The sequence below is a fragment of the Cydia pomonella genome, chromosome 22 (genome assembly GCF_033807575.1).
Source record: "Cydia pomonella isolate Wapato2018A chromosome 22, ilCydPomo1, whole genome shotgun sequence".
NCBI classification, from domain to species: domain Eukaryota; kingdom Metazoa; phylum Arthropoda; class Insecta; order Lepidoptera; family Tortricidae; genus Cydia; species Cydia pomonella.
In genome coordinates this window covers 2,426,324-2,453,501 of record NC_084724.1, presented here as the reverse complement: position 1 = coordinate 2,453,501, position 27,178 = coordinate 2,426,324, and the positions used below count along the sequence as shown (strand labels likewise).

Sequence of the window (27,178 nt, the reverse complement as noted above, 5' to 3'; positions counted from 1 at the left end):
TGCAACAGAAGTATCGTCTACAATTTCAAGACCTTATTAATATTTTGAACGCCAAGAACACCTAAAGTCGTCGTTACTAGTCGTGTCCACAGCGCCAAGGATATCAAAGTTATTGTGGTTGGCGGACGCTGCCAAAGTAACCTTCACACTTTCAAGTAAGGCTTACATTAGCTCGCTTGCGTACGGGAGCTTGGCATTTGAGTGATCTTTGTGTTTATGACATAAAGCGTTCAAAGGGTTAACTGACAGACATCATTCGGCGTAATCTGTGGGCCCTTTATACAAGTCTAAGTCAAGCAAAAAGCGATTAAGTCCCGTTTTATAATTAGTCATGTGTAAAAATCGTGAAAGTTAAAATCAGTGTCCAAAAAGTCATCGGTACGAGCCGGGATTTGAACCCGCAACCTTGGGATTGAAAGTCGCACTCTCTTACTCTCGGCTACCAGCGCTCTAGATAGATAAGGACACAATTTAATTTAATAAAAGCTACAATTACACGTGGAATGCATTTATTATCTAAATAATATGAACATATATAATTTTAAATTAACTATTCTTACGTAATAAATGTAGAAGAATTTTTGAACTTTACACAATTGTACCCAAAAGCCTCTTGCACATATCCATATGAGTTAAATAAAATAATATATGTTTTATACATACTCAACTACCACTTAATTACTAGCTTATTATATTATACTACATTATAAAACGCCATGATCTTGGACATTTTAAATATATAAGGATAACATCTACCATATATTATAGTGTAACCCTACCCTATCTTTGTGCTGTGACAAAACTTCCGTAAGACTCAAATATATATAATAAGTAGGTATATTAAAACACTCACATTAATTTTAATTTAGGTATTCAAGTCAAAATTGCTCAATACCTCTAGCTTCGTTTCTCTGCTTCGATCAAGCAATGCGTGTGGCTTTAGATGAAGCTCGCTTATGTAGTTACCTGTCAAGCAATTTTCGACTGAAAAACGTGAGTGACTCGTATTCCATATTCATTAATTTAATTTGTCTTTCTCTCGGAATATTTGTTACAATTACAAGGCAGGGTAAGGTTACACTAATAACTAGATGGATCGAATCCATCTTTGTTTACCACCGAAAACACCAACCACTACCAGCTAGGAGGGTAGGGTTACTTGCGGGGGCATCAGATAAGGTAGGGTAGGGTTACACTATAGGGTGAACTGGTTTCGATGGAACGAAGCAATTATTGTCTGTCGTCGAGATGAGTATGTAACCCCTTGGTTTAGGGTAAGATAGGGTTACACAATAGGGTGAATAGGCTGAATAGGAAGAAATTTTATTATTGTCCGCCACCGAGATGGGACTCGGCTATCGGACTATAAAGTAGGGTAAACTAGTTTGTTTAGATCGAATCGAAGCAATTATTCGAAACAGTACCTAAATCCGGGACATCGGTAGGGTAGGGTTACACAATAGAAATAGGGTAGAGTCAAAAGGCTTGGGTTACACAATAGGGTAAACGGGTCTAGATAGAACGAAGCAGTTATTATCCTTCGCCGAGATGAGAATATATCCCGCCTGGCCCCAAGTAGCGCCGTGGGAGTTCTTTATAATCCAGAAGTCGGTGCCGTCACGAACTCCATAGCCGACTACCACGACGCCGTGGTTCGTGTGTCCTTTGTTACTGGAAATAAAGAATCAAATTTAAACTACTAGCGTCTAGCGGCTACGGTGACTGCTTACTATCAGGTGGGCCGTGTGCTTGTTTGCCACCGTTGTGGCATTAAAAAAACTTTCGTCATACTAACATTAAGGTAATTTTGTGGTGCTTATGACTCACCTACTATTTTATAATACAGAAGGCAAACGAGCAGACGAAACACCTGATGGTAAGCGATTACCGCGGCCCATGAACACCTGCAACATCAGAGGGGTTGTAAGTGCGTTGCCGGCCTTTAAGATGAGAGTACGCTCTTTTCTTGAAGATTAGGTCGAACAGATAAATTACTCAACAGATTAATGACCTGTCCTGCTCATGTCCCATCAATCATCCTTTTTATAGGTACTACGTCGGCGGCAAACAAGCATACGGCCCATGCTAATGGTAAGCAGTCTCCGTAGCCTTTATAACAACAACGTAATGGTACTGAAGTGTAACATTACCAGTCAGGGTCATAGAAGACGGCGCTGGCATAATACCGCATCTTCTTGTTGAAGTTGATGGAGACAGAAACCAGTCCGTATTTGTAGAGAGCCACCTTCAGAGCCTGAGAGTTGTGGGGAGTCAGCTTTGAGTAGCCTTTGTCTGTCTGCCTGTCTGAAGTATACCATTACCAGTCAGGGTCGTAGAAGATGCCGCTGCCATAATACCGCATCTTCTTGTTGAAGTTGATGGAGACAGCCACTGGCCCATACTTGTAGAGGGCCACCTTCAGAGCCTGGGGGTTGTGGGGAGTCGGCTTCGCGAAACCTTTGATGGTGTATGTGGATGTCATGTTCTTCGTGTGGCATAAACCGTCCTGCATTGTTAAAAACAAATTAGCGAAAGGATCTTTAACGAGAGTAACGAGACCCTTTAATTGACTTTAATAGAGAATTGATTCTAATAAAGAGTTAAGTCTAAAAAAATAGCCGGACAAGTGCGAGTGGGACTTGCCCACCGAGGGTTCCGTACTTTTTAGTATTTATTGTTATATCGATAACAGAAATACATAACCTGTGAACATTTCAACTGCCTGGTGACAGACGGACAGACAGACAGACAGACGGACGAAAAGCGTAGTCTTGGCAATAGGGTCCCTTTTTTACCCTTTGGGTACGGAACCCTAAAAACATGCTCCTTATTTTGACATTAAAAACAGATGACGCTGTACTACGACATATGTTTTGAGGTCACTGAATTGTCAACTTTTGACATTCAGAGTTACCGCAATATGTATGGAGTTGTACAGTAAAAGTAAAAGTAAAAAGTAAAAAAGACATTTATTCAAGTAGGATTTTACAATCTCTTTTGAATCGTCAAAAACACATTATAAATAAATAAATTAAAAATAAATAACAGATTACAAAATAGAAAATTCAACAATTATAATTTACTACCAATATACATTTCATAATTCATTCATTTATTTATATGATGCCATGCATTTTTGTCATTAATATACTCTCCGACTGTGTAATATGCCTTATGCTGTAGACCAGATTTAATATATTTTTTAAGTCTAGGAAATGGTAAGTATTTATATATTACATACGTACCTATATTGTTGTATAAGTACCAACTACTGTGGGACTTAGTCAAATGTTTTCTTTAGGGGCTAATCTAAATATCCTAAGATTATGCGGACATTTCGGACGTAGCAAAAATATGCAATAAAGCAGTTTTCTTTTTTCAAATATTGAAGAATTCCTCTAAGAAAGGTTATTTTTAATTCAACTCCTTACTGTGAAAATGGAGTTTTCTTTTTAAAGACTGTTACCTAAGTACGTAAATATAGTTTGTCTACTCGTCGTCTGTAATGGTTGAATTAAGATTTCGTAAGATAAGAGAAACTATAATTGCGTATTTTTCATGTATGGGCTCCCAACTCGACTATAATATTCATTTGAATACGCTGTAGACAACTATAAAGAATTTGACCACTCACGTGCCGCTACGCTTCTATAGAACTAATGACATAAACGGGCAACAATAGTAGCGCTTACTTATTTAAGTTTTATAAAAAAAAAGTATTGTTTTAGATGACTCGTAGATAAATACAATATTGATCTCGTACGTAAGACACGGTACTTGACTGAAAAGCTCTCTATTATATCACAATTATATAGAATACTATTAGTAGAGGAACCCACCTGTTCTAGATAGGAGCCGTACTCCTGCTCCACAGGGAGGCCATGCTTCACGATGTATTTAAAGGCGCTTGCCATCCAGCCGCCGTCGCAGCCCATGCAACCCACTCTAAAAAACAATCAATATACACTTATACACACTGCATTATAAATACAGGAATTAATTTTCCAATAAGCAGAAACATCTCATCAAAATGTATAATTGTTGGTGCAATGAAGAATATTTACTTACTTACTCATCATCAATACCACAATACTTAGAAATAAAGGAAAAGTAGAAAATCCCACTGTTTCGTACGAGACTCGAAAACGCGACTCGTATACGAACCCACCACTCCACCACCTGGAGCCACTGGATCACTCCAATTATATAACTGCGGTCAGATTCAACTTCGTCAAACTTTTCATACATCATGATTGGACACAACATCATGGTTTGACGGAGTTTAGACGCAGGAACAAATCTGGAGAATGACCCCACTGAGACTCACCTCAAAGCCAAAGACAAACCCTCGTCCCCGACCCGGATCGTTCTAGCGTGAGTTATCCTTTGAATTTCTTTACAGATATTCCCAGCCAAGTTTCTTCACGTACTAGTGCCATACAAAAATAGTATTATTTCCCATCAAACGCGAAACTTACCCCCAAGCACAGTCCACCAGAGATTGCTCACTCAGATCGACGAAACGATCACCATTGCGGCATGATACAGCGCCCTCTACTGCCGTCGACGAACACAACTATACATGTGTCAACATAGTATCCTCACCCCCAAGCACAGTCCACCAGAGATTGCTCACTCAGATCGACGATACGACTACCATTGCTGCATGCTACAGTGCCCTCTACTGCGGTCGACGAACACAACTAAACATGTTTCAACATAGTATCCTCACCCCCAAGCACAGTCCACCAGAAATTGCTCACTCAGATCGACGAAACAATCACCATTGCGGCATGATACAGCGCCCTCTACTGCCGTCGACGAACACAACTATACATGTGTCAACATAGTATCCTCACCCCCAAGCACAGTCCACCAGAGATTGCTCACTCAGATCGACGATACGACTACCATTGCTGCATGCTACAGTGCCCTCTACTGCGGTCGACGAACACAACTAAACATGTTTCAACATAGTATCCTCACCCCCAAGCACAGTCCACTAGAGATTGCTCACTGAGATCGACGATTCGACCGCCATTGCTGCGAGCTACAGCGCCCTCTACTGCCGCCGTTGACGCGAAAGCCCAACATGAGCCGCAATGCGCCTGATCTGCGTAAAATAAATAAAATTTGAATGGAATGAATATTGTCGGGAGTCAGACTAATAATAAAGAACGCGATTTAGTATCGACGTTAGAGCCTGTCTCTGTCTAACTTTGCAGTGATTTGAATAAATCAAAGTGAGGGAGAAACATTATAAACTTCTAATTTTGATATTCATGATGACAATCCACACTTTGTGCCGTGCCAGTTTTGAGTATCTTCTCTCTATCGGTCTTCTTGTCTTAGTTGCCCACGATGTAATGTTTATGTAGTTTACGTGATAGTAGTCATATCAATGGAAATTGATAGAGGTATACCAAAATAGCAAAGACTGTAGAGGTGTTATCATAAATGTCAAAGATCTATGAAATTATGAAATGTAACTTAATACTTCCACAGTCTCTTAGACGCGCTGCAGTGAACTTGGCCGGACAACTTCGAAAAGCGCATTATGGTTGGCATGGTGGATGGAGGTCGGGGTAGTGGACATCCACCAACCCGCTGGGTGGTCATTGTAAAGAAGGCCTGCCAGAGATCTACACAGGCGCCTATTATTAGGAAGGCAGAAAATCATGCAGAATGGAGAGCCTTGGTGTACAAAATAACGATCTCATGTGGAAACGAGGAAGAAGAAGTTAGCTTGGACCGATTCTAGTTTTACTTACTTTTTACTGGCGAAATAACTCCCTCCATTCTCAAATCAAAATTTTCCGGTAACTCCTCAGCAAACCTCCTGACTTCTTCATCAGTGTGGAAGGGATGTGTGGCCTCCAGTTCTGGGGGATTAGGAAGGAGGCCTGTGAACATCTCCATTTCATCCGAGGTGCGGTCGGCGAATTGGTTCAGGGATAGCTGGTACCCGAAGTTCTGGCGGTTGTGATGCTCTATCATTCTGTAACAAACCACATTGCATTGCAGGCTAGCATGCATCGGGTCCAAGATCGAGCGGCTTAGAGAGCACTGGTGAAGAGTGTCTACAGTCATCACGTTCCTCAGCCATGAGGATACGACAAGGAAGAGAAGATCATTCTGTTCTAGTTATATGACTTTAGGATGACGCTTGAAATGTCCGCGTCCGGGCCAAGGCGTCCGACTCTTGGTTTCCTATAGAAAGCAACACGTCCTCACCGAGACTCGGAAAGTGGCTTTTCTGTAGAAAACGAAGTGTGGGATCTCTTGGCCCGGTCCCGGACCAATCTAGCGTGAATCATCTTTTAGGTTAACGTATGTTCTATGGACATACGAAAAGTTAAGGACCTTTACTTATTGAAGAAAGAAAAAAGAAAGAAAGAAAATTTATTTAACGCCACAATACATTACATTTGGGAAAAGAAAACAGAGATAAAAACATTGAACACTAAAAGAGGATCCCCACTCAGGATAATGATGCGGCAATCCGTGACTTCTTACCATCAGGCGGGCCGTATGCTTGTTTGCCACCAACGTGGTATAAAAAAAAAATCTTGGCCGCTCTTATATATATGATGACTGTACAACATATGTAATTTTCTAAAATTATCACAAAACAATGAAAATTTACATTATTACTCATTTGAATACTTAATTAAATAACCGGCCAAGAGCATGTCGGGCCACGCTCAGTGTAGGGTTCCGTAGTTACTCTTCCGTCACAATAAGCTAAACTGGAGCTTAAAGTATAGTAAATTATTAACCAAGGGATGAAACGGTACCTTTCACCCGAGTTAAACAAATAGGCAAATTTGCATAATCAGTACCTAATTAAAGTAAGTCTTTTTACTATGAAGGAAAAACTTTTTGCGATAACTCAAAAACAGCTAAACTGATCATGTCCGCTATAGTTTTCATTTAATGTCTTTCTTAAGCTCTACTTCCACGATTTTTTTCATATTTTTTGGACCTATGGTTCAAAAGTTAGAGGGGGGGGACACATTTTTTTTTCTTTCGGAGCGATTATCTCCGAATATATTCACTTTATCAAAAAATGTTTCCTGAAAACCCCAATTAGTTTTGAAAGACCTTTCCAACGATACCCAACACTCTAGGGTTGAAGCGAAACAAAAATTTCACCCCCACTTTACGTGTAGGGCAGGTACCGTAAAAAAAAAAAAATTTTTAGATTTTAATGTACGACTTTGTCGGCTTTATTGATTTATATATCCATGCTAAATTTCAGCTTTCTAGCACTAACGACCACGGAGCAAAGCCTCGGACAGACAGACAGACAGACAGACAGACAGACAGACAGACAGACAGACGGACATGGCGAAACTATAAGGGTTTCGTTTTATGCCATTTGGCTACGGAACCCTAAAAACTGCACTTTAAGTTATAACCATCTGTTGAAACATCGTAAACTCATAATATCAGCTGTACTAATAACAATGGCGTAAAAGAAATCTCCATTTATAACCGAAATTGATTCTTTATTAAATAAAAAAAGGAAAAATTCTCTTCGGGCTAGATTCAAACTTGTGTAGTGACCTATTTGAACACCAGTTCAATCGCTCTTAATGATTTACCGAAGCTTATAGTCGAAGTCGAAGGTCTTCTTCCTTCTTCCTCGCGTTGTGCAGGCATTTTTGCCACGGCTCATGGTAGCCTGGGGTCCGCTTCACAACTAATCCCCAGAATTGGCGTAGGCACTAGTTTTTATGAAAGCGACTGCCATCTGATCTTCCAACCCAGAGGGTAAACTAGGCCTTATTGGGATTAGTCCAGCGAAAAGCGACTGGTAGATAACAAATGATATTTCGTACATTAGTTCCTAAAAACTCATTGGTACAAACCGGGGTTTGAACCCGCGACCTCCGGATTGAAAGTCGCACGCTCTTACCGCTAGGCCACCAGCGCCAGTGAAGCCGAAGAAGGTGCCGCTCATAAAATAGGGAGTTGCGTGAACAAAAGATTTCCTTTGGTAAGATTGGTCCTTAGGACCCAAGGATTTAGAAAGTGGATCTACCAAAATATTTGATGTAAATTTTAGGGGGTTCAACTATCTTATCTTATCTATATCATTATAGAGGCGTATCTTGATATCTATATCATTTAAGCTACTACGGCCCGATTCGAAGAATGATTAAGATACGTTTAAAATCTTGGAATGATCTTTAAAAAATCGATAACTAAGCGACATGTCACAATTGACGTTTATTTCGATTCCGCCGTGATCCCAATAAGATCTCTCTACGACATTTCTAACGTCAAAGCGACATTGGTTGTCCGAATCAAGCTGCTTCTGTCAATTATACGACATACAAACGATATCTAAATGAGAACTTATCTAAACAAAAACTTATCGTTATCGTATCTCATTCTTCGAATTGTCAAGTTTGGGATCATTTTCGTATGGATCGGGGATGCCGAATTCGTATATTGTCGTGTATTGATACCATTCCGGAGTAAAAATATATAAAAAGCGGCCAAGTGCGAGTCGGACTCGCGCATGAAGGGTTCCGTACCATTTAAGACGTATTAAAAAAAAATCGACTTGCTAGATCTTGTTCAACATTTTACCACTTTGGACACACATTTTACCACTTTGAAACTGTCTTTCGCGCAAACTATTCAGTTTAGAAAAAAATGATGTTAGGAACCTAAATATCATTTTTGAAGACCTATCCATAGATACCCCACACGTATGGGTTTGATGAAAAATTTTTTTTTTTAATTTATTGACGTATTAAAAAAAAACTATTCACTAGATCTCGTTCAAACCAATTTTCGGTGGAAGTTTGCATGGTAATGTATATCATATATTTTTTTTAGATTTTTCATTCTGTTATTTTAGAAGTTACAGGGGGGGGGACACACATTTTTTCACTTTGGAAGTGTCTCTCGCGCAAACTATTCAGTTTAGAAAAAAATGATATTAGAAACCTAAATATCATTTTTGAAGACCTATCCATAGATACCCCACACGTATGGGTTTGATGAAAAAAATTTTTTTTTTAATTTTTATGACGTATTAAAAAAAAACTACTTACTAAATCTCGTTCGAACCAATTTTCGGTGGAAGTTTGCATGGCAATGTATATCATATATTTTTTTTAGATTTTTCATTCTGTTATTTTAGAAGTTACGGGGGGGGGGGACACACTTTTTACCACTTTGGAAGTGTCTCTCGCGCAAACTTTTCAGTTTAGAAAAAAATGATATTAGAAACCTCAATATCATTTTTAAAGACCTATCCATAGATACCCCACACGTATGAGTTTGATGAAAAAAGATTTTTTGAGTTTCAGTTCTAAGTATGGGGAACCCCCAAAATTTATTGTTTTTTTTTCTATTTTTGTGTGAACATCATAATGCGGTTCATAGAATACATCTACTTACCAAGTTTGAACAGTATAGCTTTTATAGTTTCGGAAAAAAGTGGCTGTGACAGAATCGGACAGACAGACGGACATGACGAATCTATAAGGGTTCCGTTTTTTGCCATTTGGCTACGGAACCCTAAAAATGAAAGAAAAAACGTCTTCCCGAAACAATTTCAGTTAATATTTGGTATAGAGAAAGAGTCCCGGGGAAGGACATAGGGACCCAAAAATCATCCCTTAAGGGTGTGTAAAAGGAGGTGGAAATTTATAAGGGGAAACAATAACCGAAGACATAATTTGAGTCCCGAGGAAGAACATAGGATAGGTTTTATCCTAAAAATGTTTCCTTAAAAGTGAAAAGGGAGGTGTAGGTTTGTATGGGGAATCAATAGGTAACTGCTGAATCGATTTGAATGAAATCTACGTCTACATCTTTGATTTAGTCGAAAATGACACCGAACTTGACTAAGAACCTAAACTTAAACAATTATTAACCTCAGAAGTCGCCGACGCTGAAAAACTACTCTGCCTCCCGACTTATATAAAAAATCTGGGTGGATCCACTTCTTAAATACATCTTAGGAACACAAAGAAACGTAATAAATATAAGAGACTCGATAGAGGGTCCCATTTTGTACCATTTGGCGTTGAAACTCTAGGTCCGTTGGGTCCCAGCGCGCAAGTTTTTTGCAGAAATCGCGAAGCGTCTGGTTGACGTAACTGGTAACCGAAGAGCTGGTGGCTTCCTCGCATGACGTATCAGTATTGCGACACAACGAGGAAATGCCGCTATCCTTGATACAATACCTTAAAGGCCTATATTAGATTTAAGCTAGTTATAGTAATCCTCTGCGTATACACAAAGATTAATTTTGTCAAAGGAAATCTTTTGTTCAGACAACGCCGTATTTGACCTTTTTATCCTTTTTGCAACCACTACTATAACCAGAAGCGTGCGAATTCTTCCATTCCTTCCTTTTGTTTATATATTATTAGTCACTCTGACTAATCGTTGTATTCCATGAAATTTTGAAGGTCAATTAGGATAAACCGTCAAAACAAGAATGAATTTACTCAAGTGTATTTAATAGTGTTGGAGCACGGGTAATTTAAATTAGCAAAATGCTAAGCGTTTGAGTTGGTTTTATTTTTGTATTTGTATAGTAGATCTCGTAGAACGCAAAAAACCGGCTAAGAGTATTTTCGACCATTCTGCTGTGTACGCGACAATATACTTCTCTGTTTGACCCAATGGTTGACTGATAGAGAATGCCTTTTGGCATTAAGTTCGCCATTTGTACATTTTTCTTTATGTGTGCAATAAAGTTTAAATAAATAATAAATAAATAAATAAAAACCGGCCAAGAGCATGTCGGGCCACGCTCAGTGTAGGGTTCCGTAGTTACTCTTCCGTCGCAATAAGCTAAACTGGAGCTTAAAGTGTAGTAAATGGTACCTTTCACCCGAGTTAAACAAATAGGCAAATTTGCATAATCAGTACCTTATTAAAGTAAGTCTTTTTACTATGAAGGGAAAACTTTTTGCGATAACTCAAAAACAGCTAAACTGATCATGTCCGCTATAGTTTTCATTTAATGTCTTTCTTAAGCTCTACTTCCACGATTTTTTTCATATTTTTTGGACCTATGGTTCAAAAGTTAGAGGGGGGGGACACATTTTTTTTTTCTTTCGGAGCGATTATCTCCGAATATATTCACTTTATCAAAAAATGTTTGTTGAGGACCCCTATTAGTTTTGAAAGACCTTTCCAACGATACCCCACACTGTAGGGTTGAAGCGAAAAAAAAAATTCACCCCCACTTTACGTGTAGGGGAGGTACCCTAAAAAAAATTAAATTGTTAGATTTTATTGTACGACTTTGTCGGCTTTATTGATTTATATATCCATGCCAAATTTCAGTTTTCTAGCACTAACGACCACGGAGCAAAGCCTCGGACAGACAGACAGACAGACAGACAGAGAGACAGACAGACAGACAGACAGACAGACGGACATGGCGAAACTATAAGGGTTCCGTTTTATGCCATTTGGCTACGGAACCCTAAAAATGAGCTAAAATGTTTAGCATTTTGCTCATTTCAAATTCCCGTCTCTCCAGTAGTATAACGTCGCAAGTTACGCCATACAAAAGTATAAAAGCCAGAACAAAATGGTGGAACTACCGAATATTAAGTAATTAATTTCGACAAGTACCCACTGCAAGTTACATAAAATGCGATTTATATTATTTGTTTGCGTCCTCCTTTTAACAGTAAGTATTTTCCTACGCTTATTTAATGTTTTTGAGCGAGCGTTAGTGAGGGTCTCCGTTTCAGCTTGGATATGCTTTCGTACGTCCGGATGTTGTCTGCATTTTGCATTTCTTAACCGATTCTCGTGAAATTTTGTGAGCAGGTTCGGTAGTTAGATAGAATTTGTCAGTCGTTTCATTTTTGGAATATGTTAAAAATTACCTACAATGTACGTCATACTTTCATAGAAATTTGACGTTCCCGGTGACAGTGCCTCACTTTGGCATTACAATTTTATTTTACTTGTAACAAAAACCTAGATTTATATTATAACTAATACGCTTATTATTGGCGCCCCTTTTTGATATTTAACAAATTTGACACATAGAATAAGGATCAAAGTCAAATGACGTTCTAAAAGTTTTAATCATGTGCCGAAAGATGGCAGTAAATATACTGTGGCTACAAAGTTTATTTTGATAATCCACCTCTATTTCAGATTCTCTTTGATACTATGTTCGGGCGAAAAATGCCCCTATCGTGTTCTATCGCATTTACAAACTGGCGTAGTGAGATTACTTCTTATTTGAACTTATTTACAAAACATTTTGCTCTCTTTACTCTCTTTACGGCAAAAATTACCATCCGCTAACACAACTTCATGTATTTTTAGGACCTTAAAGAGGCTTTTTTTTTGTCGTCGAACCGTATACTTTTTTAAATCTTGACCGTTAAGGACTTAATTTGTTTGTGTTCGTTTTCAGGTTGCCCTTACGGTTGCTGTTCCTGTACCAGGTATGATTTGCGATGCCAAATATATTTGGCTATATACCTTTGGATACCTACTAATTTAATAACACTTGCCTTGCCCTTGCTAGGCCAGAGTGAACGCTCGAAGCGGAGCGTCTCGCTCACAAGCGATTTTAGCAGCGTGCACTGAGGGCGCTCCTATATGTTTGCATTTATTTAATATACACGCCGCACGCTCCCCCACTGCACGCCCAACTCCAGCGTCCACTAAGTGTATAAGTGTATTCCTTAAATTAACACTTACAGTCAAGCTACACATGTTAAAAGGAGTGACATTATATACGTATTGATACTAAGTGTAAGTGTAATGCCTGAGTGGACGCTCGAGGCGGAGCCTTCGGCGGGGCGTGCAGCGTGGCGTCGGGCTCACAAGTGATTTTAGCAGCGTGCACCAAGGCCGCTCCTATACGTACGAGTATGCATTTCAAAGAAGCATGGTAAATTCTTTCAAGATCTTTCAAGAATTTCATGCCTTGAAGATTTGTCTCGGCAAACAATACAATGTCTTCGACATGTTCACTTGTAACTAGCCAAGGAGAAGTTGCCAAATGTCTATGGAAAAAGTTAAAAGTTCTATGTAAAATTATCGTTTTTTCGACGACCGGTCTAGCCTAGTGGGTAGTGACCCTGCCTATGAAGCTGATGGTCCCGGGTTCAAATCCTGGTAAGGGCATTTATTTGTGTGATGAGCATGAATATCTGTACCTGAGTCATGGGTGTTTTCTATGTATTTAAGTATTTATATATTATATATATATATCGTTGTCTAAGTACCCACGACACAAGCCTTATTGAGCTTACTGTGGGACTTAGTCAATTTGTGTAATAATGTCCTATAATATTTATTTATTTTATTTAATATTTATTTTATTTTATTTATTTATTTAACTGAGACTTGCTTATTGTGTATAACAAATTTGTTGCAGAATCAGCCCCGCCAGGACAGTTCGGACCCTTTGGCCCTGTGGACCCTGGTTTGAAATGAGTAGAAGTGCTGCAGGGAAATTATCAACATAATTAATATTGACTAGAATAAAATTTACTTATATATTTATAACTCTGTTTTTTATGTAAAAAAAATTATACTCCGGTTTACAACCACCTGTTTCTCGTATTCGATGAATATTGCTGTTTTCTTAAACAATACCTATACTTTTTACATTTATCGTACTTTATCATTTTTAATAAACCAAGTCGGAGAGGAGGATCTCTTTTTTTATACTACGTCGGTGGCAAATAATCACACGGCCCGCCTGATGGTAAGCAGTCTCCGTTGCATATGTACGACTGCAACTCCAGATTTTACTACAGAAGCCGGGAAACGTAGGGTTGCAGGCCAAGTAGATATATACGGCTGAGCGTAGCGAAGCCGGATAGAGATACGCGGCCGGCAACCCCGTTTCTCGCCGAGATATGTATAGTGCTTTTCTCAAACTTGCATATAAAATAAAAATAAAATAGTCAATTTGTTTTGTTGCGTACTACTCGGCTCGCCACTCTACCAAGCGGGTGCCCTACGCGCGTAAGTCCGCGCGCCTGTGCGATGCGCCACCGCCGTTGCTTAGCAACGAATATGCACCACAAATCGCCGTACCGTACCTATATTTGTTGATGGTTGGATGCCAAGACGTTATGATATGTAGTATTTCCGGACCTAATTTGACGTAAGTCATGTCATCATTTCATAGCAAGTTTGAGAAAATGAATTTTACTTTTAAAATACTGACGTTTATCATATAATTAATTTTGATTAATTTAATAGCCGTTTAAAATATTTTTACATAATTTTCAATCGTGGATGAATGCAGAATAGGTCTTCGATGCCGAACCTGTCAAGAAATGGCAATATGGTCGCTTAAAATTTAGTTTTTTTTTTTGCAAGTGTGATGAAAAACATTGTGTATAACTCCGGGGGTAATTCTATTGCAAACTCGGGACTTTAATTACCACCCTCGTTTCCAACATTTCACTTACCCCTCTCGTAGCACAATGTACTAAAGTCTTTTAACTCTGTGGGTGCGTAGGTATATATATTATATAGTAGAAAAAGTCACTTACTCCCAATTTTCATGAAAAATGGCTTTCCTCATTTCATGTTCAGTCTCGCTATTGTATTTTTTCCCGTGATGTTTTGTGTAACTGAAAACAAACATTCGACGTTAATATAGCCCAGCGGCTGTAGCATGGTCGCATTTTTATCGGCAGTCACCATGCCTGTCACGTTGTAACAAGTAAGTGCGAAAGGGACAGGCATAGTGACAAGTAATAAAAATGCAACCATGCTGCCACCGCTGAGACGGCCAATTGCTTGAAGTGATTGTCATTGTCAATCATAGTTGCGAGATTACTAAAAGTTGGAAAGTTGGTTGGCATCCCAATGGGAGTTCCAATGACCTGAATGACGCTTGTCATTGTCAATAAGCATCAATGAGATCATTGAAACACGTGTCACGTGTGTCTGTACCTTCGAGCAACACAGGGAAGGGAGACGGCATTCATACTATTTCCCCTCTGCCAAAGCAGTGGCACATCTGTGCCACTGGCGGTGCATTGTGACTCGTCCGTACACAAAAAGAGATCGAGGTGTGCAAGATTTGTCTTTGACGTGTGTCATTTTCTATGTATTTGTGTCGTCATTACAGATTGGATTTTGTATGTAGTGAGTGAGAAGTGCGACTGTGTGCACGTTTCCCCCCGCAAAAAATGGCAGAATGATTTGTTCGGTAAGATATGGCTTAGGCTCCTTCTGACGTGTCGGAAGCCGGTGTTGCTCGAAGGTCTGTACCTTCAACTCAAAAAAGAAAAAGAAAACAAAACACTGTTATGGGGTTTGCCAGTCGAAGTACTTTTCAGATCGCCATGCTCTGTGAGTTGATCGTACGATTTTAACTTTTGAGAATTATGAGTGATTGGTGGATAGATGGTAGGATCCTATAGATGAGCTATACGCGTGCGCCCGTAAGGGACAGAACATAAGCAAACATACCAAACACAACCTACGTAACTTGGTCGGGTTATTTGTTGCCCACCATAAACCATACTAAAATTGACGGTGGGGATTAAAGAAATGAGACTGTGACGAGAAGAAACAATAATAGCGCTTTCTCTGCAACTCCTACTGAAAGATACATAAAATTATCCCGTTCGGTCATTTCCCCCCATTGCTCATGCCTGATCCAATTATACTAGATTCTTGGTTTATACCAACGGTGGGCCAACTTCGGCCCGCGAAAGGATTTTATCTGGCCCGCCGGTCCTTCGAAAGAAAAGACTACTTATATGGCCCGCAAAATTATAACAATGCATTTTTCCTGCAATTCTGGCCCTTCTCTGAAATTTATTAAACTTTCTGACCCCCCATAAAAAAGTTTGCCCACCCAGTAGTGGGCAAACTTTGTTGGTGGGCAGTTTATACAATAATTTGTTTACTTGTTGCAAATTGTAAAGGTGAAAAACGAGGAAGGGGGGTCGAGGGAGTTGGAACGCGCGAGGTCATTCAGATAGGGGGCGGCCTTAGACGGTAGTCGAAGTCGAGACTCACCTATGAAAAGCAATATTTACATCAGTCTCCTTTGCTGGGTGAAGATGCTTAATATCCTTGTGGAAATCTTCACCTAGCTTCCCCATGTATTCGCAGTCATCTGCAAAATCAAGGAATAATTTAAGTTAGTTAATAGTTCTGAAAAGTTTAGACCAAAACCTCGGATTAAGGTGAAATTCGGACAGTGACTGCACGCATTAAGAGAGAAAAATTGCTTTGCGATCCTAACGAAATAACGGTATTTTTTCAATGAAATTTCCATTTCGGGAGAATACGGTTTCCACTGACATAATCTTAACAAATCACTTTGATTTTGATGTTGATCGCTTCAGCATAATATATTCTAGATTTATAGGTTTCGCTTTTTTTTTGTTTTTTAATTTTTTTTGCTTTGCTAATAAAAAAAGGAAAACCTAAAAAACCTAGTTTTTCATTGTGTCAATAACATACTAAAAAATCATGAAGAATAGAAAATATTTAGAAGTGGAAAAAGGTTTTCTCTTTTTGTATGGAAGAGTATGGGCTATTCCCTCTTAAGGTGACCTTCCGACGTTAACTGCACCACTGTATCTGTCAATTTCCATGATAAAATTAGTGGCGGAATGAATGTCATAGTCCCGGTAGTAATGCGGCGGAGAACGTCACTTATTTTATCAGGGAAGTAGTTGACAACAACGACGCCTGCAGTGGACATCCGAACGTCACATTAAGACGAAAATGGAGGACCCACGCGATATCGCCTTTTCATACAAAACTAGTCCTCATTTTCCTCTCTGAATATTAACGTTATTAAAACTATTTTGACACAATTTGGTGAAGTCAATCACAGCTATGCCTCTACGTTTTTTTCGAACGTTAAATCATTATAAGAGTAAGGAGCATTTAAAAATTGTTAGAAAACTGTTTTTGCTACTAGTTCTTACTATAATTTAGGTACTAACGTAGGGTGTAAGATTTTTTTTGCTGTTACTAACAAAATTTATGGATCCTATCGGTCTGAAATAAATGATTTTTATTTTTATTTTATTTTATTTTATTTTATAATAAAAAAAACACCGAAAAGGGTCAAATATAGGGGGCATAGCTTTATATAAATCAAATTTTGTAAAAATATTTTCTATAATGTCAATATTTAGCGAGGAAAATGGGGACTACGTTTGAATGAATAGCGGTCGTCCCCTTTACTCTTAATACACAAAATTACTTCGAAATACACAAAATATTGCGTACCGAAACGTCGAATATCCAAGCTTTGTCCGAATCGGTGAATTTTTCATTTACCCTTTAATATAAAAACACCCTGCCTACGAAGCTGATGGTCCCGGGTTCAAATCCTGGTAAGGGCATGTATTCGTGTGATGAGCATGGATATTTGTTCCTGAGTCATGGGTGTTTTCTATGTATTTAAGTATTTATAAATATTTATATATTATATATATCGTTGTCTAAGTACCCTCAACACAAGCCTTATTGAGCTTACTGTGGGACTTAGTCAATTTGTGTAATAAAGTCCTATAATATATTTATTTATTTATTTATTTATTTATTGATTACATCAGATAGTACAAAGGACGGGTAGTACAAAGGCGAACTTATCCCTAAGAGTGATCTCTTCCAGGTAACCTATACCTAAAAGAGTATTATCTTTTATCAATTATTCTATGAACTTGCCTGTATCTCCTTCATCTAAGTCCTCGTCGTTCACAGTCGGCTCGTAGGTGTAGTAGTTGGTGATGATGTGAGCTGTCATTGCGCCGTTTCGCATTAAGAAGTTCTTCGCTTCGAATCTGTGAAACGATCGGCAGTCATTTAGATTTGTACTCAGTAGAAATTTTCAGAGGTGATTTTTTCGGCTCAAACCTTAATCTGTTGCCAAATCTTAACATTAGTTGAATTTTATTGCTGCCTAATGTAGACTCCATAGCTCTCTATTAGTCGTACCGTGATAAAAACTCCAATTCCTAATCATGGGATTCATGGGCGTATTCAACATTAAGGATTTAGAATGAGTTTTAGTATAATGTTCATATAAAAATAATATTAGGCGAAATTAGGGACGGGTAGTGAAGGCTATTTTAGATTTTCTTGCTCAGGATGCAGTTTTACATGAAAACGTTATTTCGATTATATGGCGGGGTTTTCGTGACTCTTTACCTAGGCTAAAGTTACCTGGGACAAAGTGAAAGTGGTTTTAAATCACTTTTACCTGACTGGTATATCATAGTCATCACTCTGGTACGTGTACAGAATTCTCTCCTGCCATCTTTTTTCCTGGAAAACCCTTCCATACTTCCATACCGCCACTTTTCTCCCCTCCAATTCGTCATTGCCTAAACAAATAACAAAGATATTAGATGGGTTTGAAAAAATTGTCCTAATCTAAGTCATGATCGCTTGGTAGGGTGCCCAGAGGGCTGGCCGCATTGCTCCTCTGAATGGCAATGCTTATCCGCTGACCAAAATACAGGCCTCTCTCTGGTCACCCGAAGCATTTATAATTCGCTTTGCTAACTATTAAGTTTTTAGATAAATTTCATTAGCCTTTCATGTGCGTGTTGCTTCGAGCAACACCGGAAAGAAAATGGCATTCACACTATTTCCCCTCTGCCAAAGCACATGCCCAATTGGGCATAGCGCGATGCGTGTTGACTCGTCCGCATATAAAAACAGAGCAAGGTGTGCCAGATTTGTCTAGGACGTGTGTCATTTTGTATGTATTTCTGTCGTCATTACATGTATGGAGTGAGTGAGAAGTGGAAGATGAAAGTGAAGACTGATGTTGTTGTTGTCCTAAAGCACCCCAGAGGTGCAAAGGTGATAGTGAAGACTGATAGAAGGCAGAAACCCTGTTCTTTCAAATTCTATACCTGTATAGTTATTTATTATGTGTAAGCACCAATATGAATTCATGATTGATTTCGTATATAGAGAAGTGCGACTGTGTGCACGTTTCCCCCCGCAAAAAATGGCAGAACGATTTGTAAGGTAAGATATTGCTTGGGCTCCTCCCTTCCAACATGTCGGAAGCCAATGTTGCTCAAACGGTGTGGTGATCAAAATTTGTCGGTTAAAATATCGGTTGTCCTGTACAGTCAGCCAAGAAAGCGGTTTACCACTTTTCGATTCTATTTGTGAAGTAATAGAGTCGAAAAGTGGTAAACCACTTTCTTAGCTGACTGTACAGAGCAGAACAAAAAGAGTTTTGAAACAAATTACATAAATACTTGCCTATACGTTTAAAGTATTCTATTTTGGGCAGACTTGATTCGATATCTTCCTCGTCTTCTATAATTTGCATGCCACACGTGATCTTGTTTTGGTATTCTTCTGTAGATTGAGGCATAAGCTGTATACAGAAAATGTATTTGGGTAACTTCGAAAATCAGTAAGTCATCTTCATCATCTTCCAGGCGTTGTCTCGGCATTTTCGCGACGACTCATGAGAGCCTGGGATCTAACAATCCTAAGAATTAGCGTAGCAACCAATTTCCAACCCAGTTCAGTTTCAGTACAGTTTAAGGGGTAGGTCCAGCCAGTATATCCTGCTAAAGGGCTAGGAAGACGACTACGAGGGGGAGGCGATGATGAGGCAAAATAGCACTGCAAGCTCGCATGACTGCTGATTCAGCCCAAGCGGCAGCGAGTCAGTGGAGTATGCTGCATCACATCGCACCGGCTAAGCCTCAGATGCCAATTCCAACAAAGTATGCACGCAAACCAGCTCATGAAACAGCAATCTCTGTCACCCCGCCGCAGTCGCCCGCAGCCTGCCCGAGACACTGGAGCACTATATGGTTTGCAGTCAGGATAGTACGAGACACAGGAATTTTTCAGCGGACATGAATTCAAGACATCGTGAAGTCAGCATGGGGTAGATATATACTACACTTGATGTGTAATAAATACTAGGTGTGTCGATGTGTGACAGCATTTTAATCATTGTAAAAACAAAACTACCGCATATAAAAGTTAACTTATATATAAAACTTATACTTATACGAAGCTTTCCTATAACACGATTCTCGTCGCAAAGAGTATAGGGAGCGTGCATGAACTGTAGGAGGCAGCACAGGAGCCGTCAGATTTTAGGCGCGAGGCGTAAATGTGATGTTTTTTGTTCCGATGTAGCCCACAAGAGGGCAGAACCTACTATGCACAAGAAAACACCTGACGTGTACATGTGCAAGCCACAAGATGGCAGACCCTCCATCGCGCACGGTCCCTATAAGGGGGCAGCACAGGAGACGTCAAATATTTGGTGCGAGGTGTAAATGTGAAGTTTATGCTTCCAATGTAGCCCACAAGATGGCAGAACCTACTATGCACAGGAAAACGTACGAGAACGATAGATGGCAGCACTTGTTTTGGGGTGAAGGGCGAATGTACATGTTTATATTTCCGATTCAGTCCACAATATGGCAGACCCTCCAACGCGCACGGTCCTTATAGGTAGATACTTGGTTTGTTTGCTTGCGCGAGATGGTGAGGCTCTGGTGATAATGCCGCCCACGACTAACCATGGCTGTATATAACCTATTTTTAATAGTTATTTGTACAACAAGAGAGCAAAGTTGGATATTTCTTCGAGTGCTTGTTTTGAGTCCCGTGCAAGCGAAAGATTCTATAATAGAATCTAATTTGGAATCTTGAGCGTAGTAAGGGACTCAAAAGCGCACGAGATGTAAATAACTTTGATCTCGTGTAGTACATAAAAATTTTCACGTCAGTTCAGCCATAAAAAAATACAACCTGAAAAAATTTAATCCAGACGGACGGATCACTATTTCACTAATGTTTTCTGAAGGTATTCTAACAATTAATTGTTCGAACTGCTGTCGTGAAAATATTATTACCTCGTGCTACTCTGCTATATTGAACTCTATTGTACGTACGCTGTAGACGTAGCCATTTTCCTCTTCGGTCTCCCAGTGGTAATACTTCTTGACTAGTCCGCCGTAGAAGTCGACACGGGAGCGATTGATGGCGGCACTGGACCTGATAAAAAGGGGGCTGATAAAACCGAGTCCTAACACCTTATAAAAAAAACGGCCAAATGCGAGTCGGACTCGCGCACCGAGGGTTCCGTACAAACCCGTAGGTATATATTATTATATGATGCAACTAAAAACTTACGGTTTTCGCAATTATTCCTCTATCTGTGCTATAAATTGCTTCGTACCTATTAAAGATTCTGAGTTCACGGGAAGTACCCTGTAGGTTTTGATTCCCTTGCGAGTGTCGAAAATTTGCGGAAATTTGCGGCATAAACGGCTGTATCTTTTGTTTGCGTTGGCTTAGATAAGTCTCAAGTACTGAAAAATATATCGTCTCTATAAAGGTGCCGCGTAAAAATTAGCTTTAGGCTCCCTTAACTTTGCGATATCCACAGGAAAAACGCAAACAAGTTTGCTAAAAGAAAATTAGAAGGGAAGAAAAGATATAGCGTGCCGCGCGAAACTTGCGACGAAAACACCTGTGGCCATATCACGGGTTTTAATTTATCTCATTAATTTTGAAAATATACCTACTTCTGGTTCAAATTTTGCTCGTCAGATCCCTAGGCATCATTCACTAATTTACAATAAATATTATGTGTACTATCGTTGTATATAGTCGGTGTAGATGTTAAAAATCGGCCAAGAGCATGTCGGGCCATGCTCAGTATAGGGTTCCGTAGTTCTCATTCTGTCAGAATAGGCTAAACGGGGGCTATTAGTAAGTACATAATTATGTAAGTACCATTACAAGCATAAGTAGTACCTTCGCAGCGCTCTGTATCCTCAGCCGTGAAAGTGCATGGCGACTTTATCAATGAATTCATTCATAATTTCTCCATGCATTTTCGCAACTCACTGTACGACTTTATACTAAGAGAAGTTTTTTTTTGCATTAACTCAAAAACGGCTGGAGCGATCAAGTTCGCTACAGTTTTGTTGAAAGTATTTCTTAAGCTTTTTTTTAACGATTTTTTCATATTTTTTTAACCCAAGGTTCAAAAGTTAGAGAGGGGGGACACATATATTCTTTCGGAACAATTATTTCCAAAAATATTCACTTTATCAAAATACGAGACCTTATTCGTTTTGAAAGATCTAACCAAAGATACTCACACCATTGGGTTAACGCGAAAAAACAATTTTAAAGAAAAACATGTTGTATGTTGGGTACCGTAATCATTTTTTTGTAGTTTTTATTTTACTACAAGTTGACTACGGAACCCTAAAAATTGAAGTTTACCACATCTCCATAGTCTCCACAATTCCGGCATCTAGGTTAATCTTCTCAGCCTTGATGTGGTACTCTGGTGGCCAGACCAGACTTTCGGAGTCATCTGCGAACGTAGTTTTCAAAATCTTTTAAATAAAAGCCGAAAGAAATTTAATTGTTTCTTAAAAGAGTAATACAGCATCAATAGTAGATTGTATCACAAGGGAGCAAAATGACATATTAACGGCGTAGATAAAATCCTAAAAGTTAGAAAGTTGAAATTTACACACTAGGTTGCATTTATAAAGGGTGGGTACAAGGGTTAAGAAGCGATTTTGAGAAATTCAACCCAACCAACCAACCAAGGGCGTTAAAAAGGGGATGAAAGTTTGTATATCGTTTTATTTTAAGCTAGGAATTCGAAACTTCGTAAAAAGTGTTTTTTAAGTAGAAAACTAATTTCAGCGTTTTTGAAAATTCATCCGCCAAGGTGGTGAAAAGGGGGTTGATATTTGTATGGAGATCAAACATTTTTGTGAGTGCGTGACTTAAATCTTTATTTAAAGGCATATTATTAGAATATAGGAAAAGTAATTTCAGCATTTTTAAAAATTCATCCTCTAAAAGGGTCAAAAAGGGGTCGAAAGTTTGAATCCAGTACAAATAATGCTTTAAACCTTTTTAGAAAGGCATATTTAACATAACATTACTAAAATAAGCTAGGAACTTTCCTTTTAAAGTAAGCTAGCAACTTAAAAGGACATTATATTAAAATAGATGAAAACAAATTTTACCGTTTTTGAAAATTCATTTCCTGAATTGGTCAAAAAAGTGTTGAAAGTTTGCATCCGGAACGAAAATTTATGTAAACAGTGAACTTGAAATGTCGTAAAAAGACGCAATAATAGAAAACAAGAAAAGAGATTTCAGCGTGTTTAGAAATGTATTCCCTTAGGGAGTTAAGATGGATTGAAAGTTTGGATTAATCTCCTAATTCGATGGAAAAGGGTTGAAAGTTTGCATCGGGAGTGAACATTATTTTAAATAGTGGACTTGAAAGTCTTCTAAGGGGGCTGAGAGGGATTATATCGAGAACGTTGTGTTCAGTTAGGGGCTTGAAACTTCGTTGGTAGGGCCAAACAAATCTTAGGCGTTATATAATAATTAACAATTGATTAACCGTCCCTATACCTTTTGCTGCATAATGTTTTAATACGCTCATGTATATAATATACACCGTGGGCCAATTAAACCCGACAGATTTCAAAGGTGTATTCTTGACCGCATTTAGAGACTAAAAAGTCATACAATGTTTTCTGAAATCGGTCTTGTTTTAGAGATAATGACAATTTCTGTGAAAATTTGTTTCTTTTATAACTTAGTCAAAAACGCCTTTTTAGCTGTGACGCTGCCACTATGTGACTTGGTGTAGCCATAGCTACTGACAGATATTAAAGTTTTAAAGTAAACTCGCAATTTTCGTCTGTAAATAAAAAAAAAACTTTACTTATTCGTTGTAATGATTTTTTTTCACCAAGGTGTAAAAATAAATAACGTGTCGTGTGCAGAAAACGCGCGAATTTGGCCAAAACTCATATAACATTTTTTGCTCCTTATGACCTCAGGAATACGTGGTTAAAATTGGCCCACGGTGTATACCACCGACATAAAAATCCACGCGTATGAAGTCGCGGGCAACAGCTAGTATTTTATAACTTACCCATAAAACTATATCCAACATTGTATTTAACACAAATTAACAAAAGGAAAATACCGAGGGAAGCCATGGTGTAAATATGTTTAAAATTATTGTAATATCAACGCAGTCTTTTTATAGCGTTGTTTTTATCAAATATTAATTATGAGTTAATTATCAGAGCCTAATCGGCGCAGCTTGTTTTTATCTTTAATTAGTACTAATTATAAATGTGTAACTAACTGTGTCTGTCGGTTACCTCTTTACGCTTGTGCTTGCTAAGCCGATTTAGATGAAATTTGGTATGTAGATGGTTGGGTGAATTGAGAAAAGTGGATTTAACTTATAGTTAATAAAACAATATTAGTTATTATGCTACTTCTTAGTCTATTTCTACGTCCCTTGCCAAAATGGTGTATTTTCTGTCCGTCCGTCTTTCCGTATACTGTGTTAGAGTCTGCGGAAAGAGAAGAGTCGTGGAATGAAAGGGGCCCAATACATTCCACGGCTCTTCTCTTTCCGAACAGACTCTACTCACGGACTAATATAGCAATTCAATGATTTTAGTATTAAACTTTTTAAATTTGGAATATAGGTCTAATTAGGTAAGTAGACCTACATTCCAACTGAAAATTTAAAAAGCTTATTAAAAAATCATTTTTTTATTATGGCAACAAACAGTCATTACATCAAAAGATACAATAGATGGACTACAGAGAAGACAAACAATGCCGAAATAAATTTCAGTTGATATTGTGGAAATACTGTAGGAGTTGATACTGAGTGGTAAAGTTAGATTCATCGCGTATATAATATATACTATATTATAGTATTGGTAGTATTTTTTTCTGTGCTGTTTTTACCCCTTAAGTGCGTCGTAATTTTCGTGTTTACCCAGTTGCAAAAGTGCTGGCCACTTTATGTACCTATGAGTCCTATTAATAATTTGCCATGCACTTTTGCAGATTTCTGTACATATGCCCAAAATAGGTGTTATTCCGAGTACTATGAAAGTACTTAGTTACCTTAAATTCGGGTCTCTATTGTTTCCCATACAGTTTTAAGTCATAATCTATTGTTTGTCCGCATTTTCATAAAACATTGCCATAAAACAAACCTAACCTAATCTATAGGATAACCTTACGAAAATCCTGAGAACTTAACGGTTTCAGAATTATGACTAATGATAATCTGACAATCACTACATAATGACTTTCAATAATTATGTCAAGCAAAAAAAATAAATAAATAAATAAATAAAAAAAATAAAAAAAAAATGTTCATATTAATTATATTTCAAAGACCGTGGTTGTACTCGATACATGATTGAACGAAATAGGCTCGATAGAAAATAATTGCATAATTTGGTCTTAAAATCACAATTAAACGGTTCTATGTCTTTTGTCTATGTTGAAGAATTGCAGGAGATGGTAACTAGAATGCATAGATCTTTTGAAAGGAAAGGAATGAAAATAAATGTGAGCAAGACGAAAGTAATGGTATTTGAAAAGGGAGAAAGTATGACAAACTGTGAAGTTTTGATTGGTCAAGAAAGAGTTGAACAAGTGAAAGAGTTTGTGTATCTGGGAACCTTGTTCACTAGGGACGGTAAACATGATGAAGACATTGAAAGGAGAGTGAATGCTGGAAATCGTGTGAATGGGGCACTCAACGCTTTTATGAGCAGCCAGAAGGTGTCGCAAAAAGCACGGTTGGCTGTGCATAGAGGGGTGTTGGTGCCTACACTTATGTATGGTAGCGAAAGTTGGGTATGGCAGAAGAAACATCAGAGTCAAGTGAATGCAGTGGAAATGAGAGCGTTGAGAAGTGTGTGTGGTGTAAAATTACAAGATAGAATTAGGAACAGTGTGATAAGGGAAAAGTGTGGACTGAACGAAGATGTAGTGACAAAAATTGAGAAAGGTATGTTGAGATGGTTTGGACACGTGGAAAGAATGAGTGAAAGAAGGTTAACAAATAGAGTGTATAAGGGAGAAGTAGAAGAGGGAGTTGGAAGGGGTAGACCTCGGCGGACTTTCTCTGATCAAATCGGGGAAATCCTGAAGAAAGGCCAGGTCAAGAGCACCCTAAACCGACGAGCGTGTATGAGGAATGTCATGAAAGTGAAGGAAGCGAAAGAGGTATGTCAGGATCGTAGCAAGTGGAAATCCGTGGTCTCTGCCTACCCCTTCGGGAAATAGGCGTGATTATATGTATGTATGTATGTACTATGTCTTTATTGTTTTGACTTATGGGTCTGCAATTAAAATCACAATTACAAAACATTTATATCTAAGCCGCTATTGAGTAAAATATTACACTAATAATCCACTTTTTTTTATTTAAATATTTTTCTTATTATTCCCTTGCCCAGACCCAGTAACATGTGACAGTGCTATCTCATTTACTCCGATACAAATAGACAGTGTGCGCGCTTTAGGTATTGACAGCCTCTTAAATTTTCATAAAAGGTTTCTTTTTACTAGCATATACCAATCATGTTGACGTGTGCGTAACATTTCTGTTATGAAAATTAGAGTCATAAGCTTGTTTGTTAAGTAGGTTAACATCAAACACGCTATAATTGTTAATTAATCCTAATACTACCCCAATATTTTGGCATTAATAATCAAAGTGATTAAATGTTAAATTCCGAAATAATGTTTTAATTTCACTGATTAAAACAGAAAAATGTTTTCATTATAATTAGTATAATTAAAATATGTTTGCGATAATATTTGTTGTTAAATAATTAATTGCAGGCGATCTGGGTCTCAATAATAAATTTAAGGGGAAGTTTATTCAGTTATATTTACAGAAATAAAAAGAATATTAATATTTTGATTTAAACTTTCACGATTTTAACTCATTATTACTTCGGTGCCCCTGAAAATTAAAATGTGCAGCCAATAATAAGGTTTTCAAGAAATCAATCTATGATTTAGTTAATTAGGTGGGAGTATTTACTTACGTCTATTATTTTGAAGAAAACATACTTGTTACTATCTATTTATTGCACGTTTCACGCGTCTTGTTTTCAGTCTTAATTCGGGATAAACTTCCTATACTTATACCTACTCTGTTCATCATTATCATTATGATATCAGCCCTTTATCGCCTACTGTTCAGCATAGGCTTCTCTTCTTGTACGCCACTTATCCCGGTCCTGAGCTAATCTCATCCAGAAGTGACTATAATACTACTATGTCATTATAGTACATTACGATACAAGTGCGAAAAATATGAAATTCGAAACGAGTGGCGATA

At 38.2% G+C, this 27,178-nt stretch overlaps 1 protein-coding gene and 1 long non-coding RNA gene across 2 annotated transcripts; one reads left to right on the top strand and one right to left on the bottom strand.

Moving 5' to 3' along the window:
• Window positions 1–51: 51 nt before the first annotated feature.
• On the bottom strand, window positions 52–24,388 carry LOC133530056 (cathepsin K-like). Its single transcript, XM_061867871.1, has 13 exons — window positions 23,936–24,388; window positions 22,246–22,339; window positions 20,901–21,003; window positions 19,237–19,354; window positions 18,215–18,338; window positions 17,680–17,795; window positions 16,009–16,108; window positions 14,526–14,606; window positions 5,772–5,998; window positions 4,987–5,113; window positions 3,840–3,945; window positions 2,322–2,506; window positions 52–1,671 (listed from the first exon to the last, which is right to left on the bottom strand). Exons 1-13 carry the CDS (start codon window positions 24,000–24,002, stop codon window positions 1,491–1,493), a joined length of 1,629 nt encoding a protein of 542 aa, XP_061723855.1. The 5' UTR covers window positions 24,003–24,388; the 3' UTR covers window positions 52–1,490.
• Window positions 11,529–13,572, top strand: LOC133529992 (uncharacterized). Its single transcript, XR_009801250.1, has 3 exons — window positions 11,529–11,677; window positions 12,422–12,452; window positions 13,394–13,572. It is a non-coding gene; the product is annotated as an uncharacterized LOC133529992 (long non-coding RNA).
• Window positions 24,389–27,178: the final 2,790 nt, after the last annotated feature.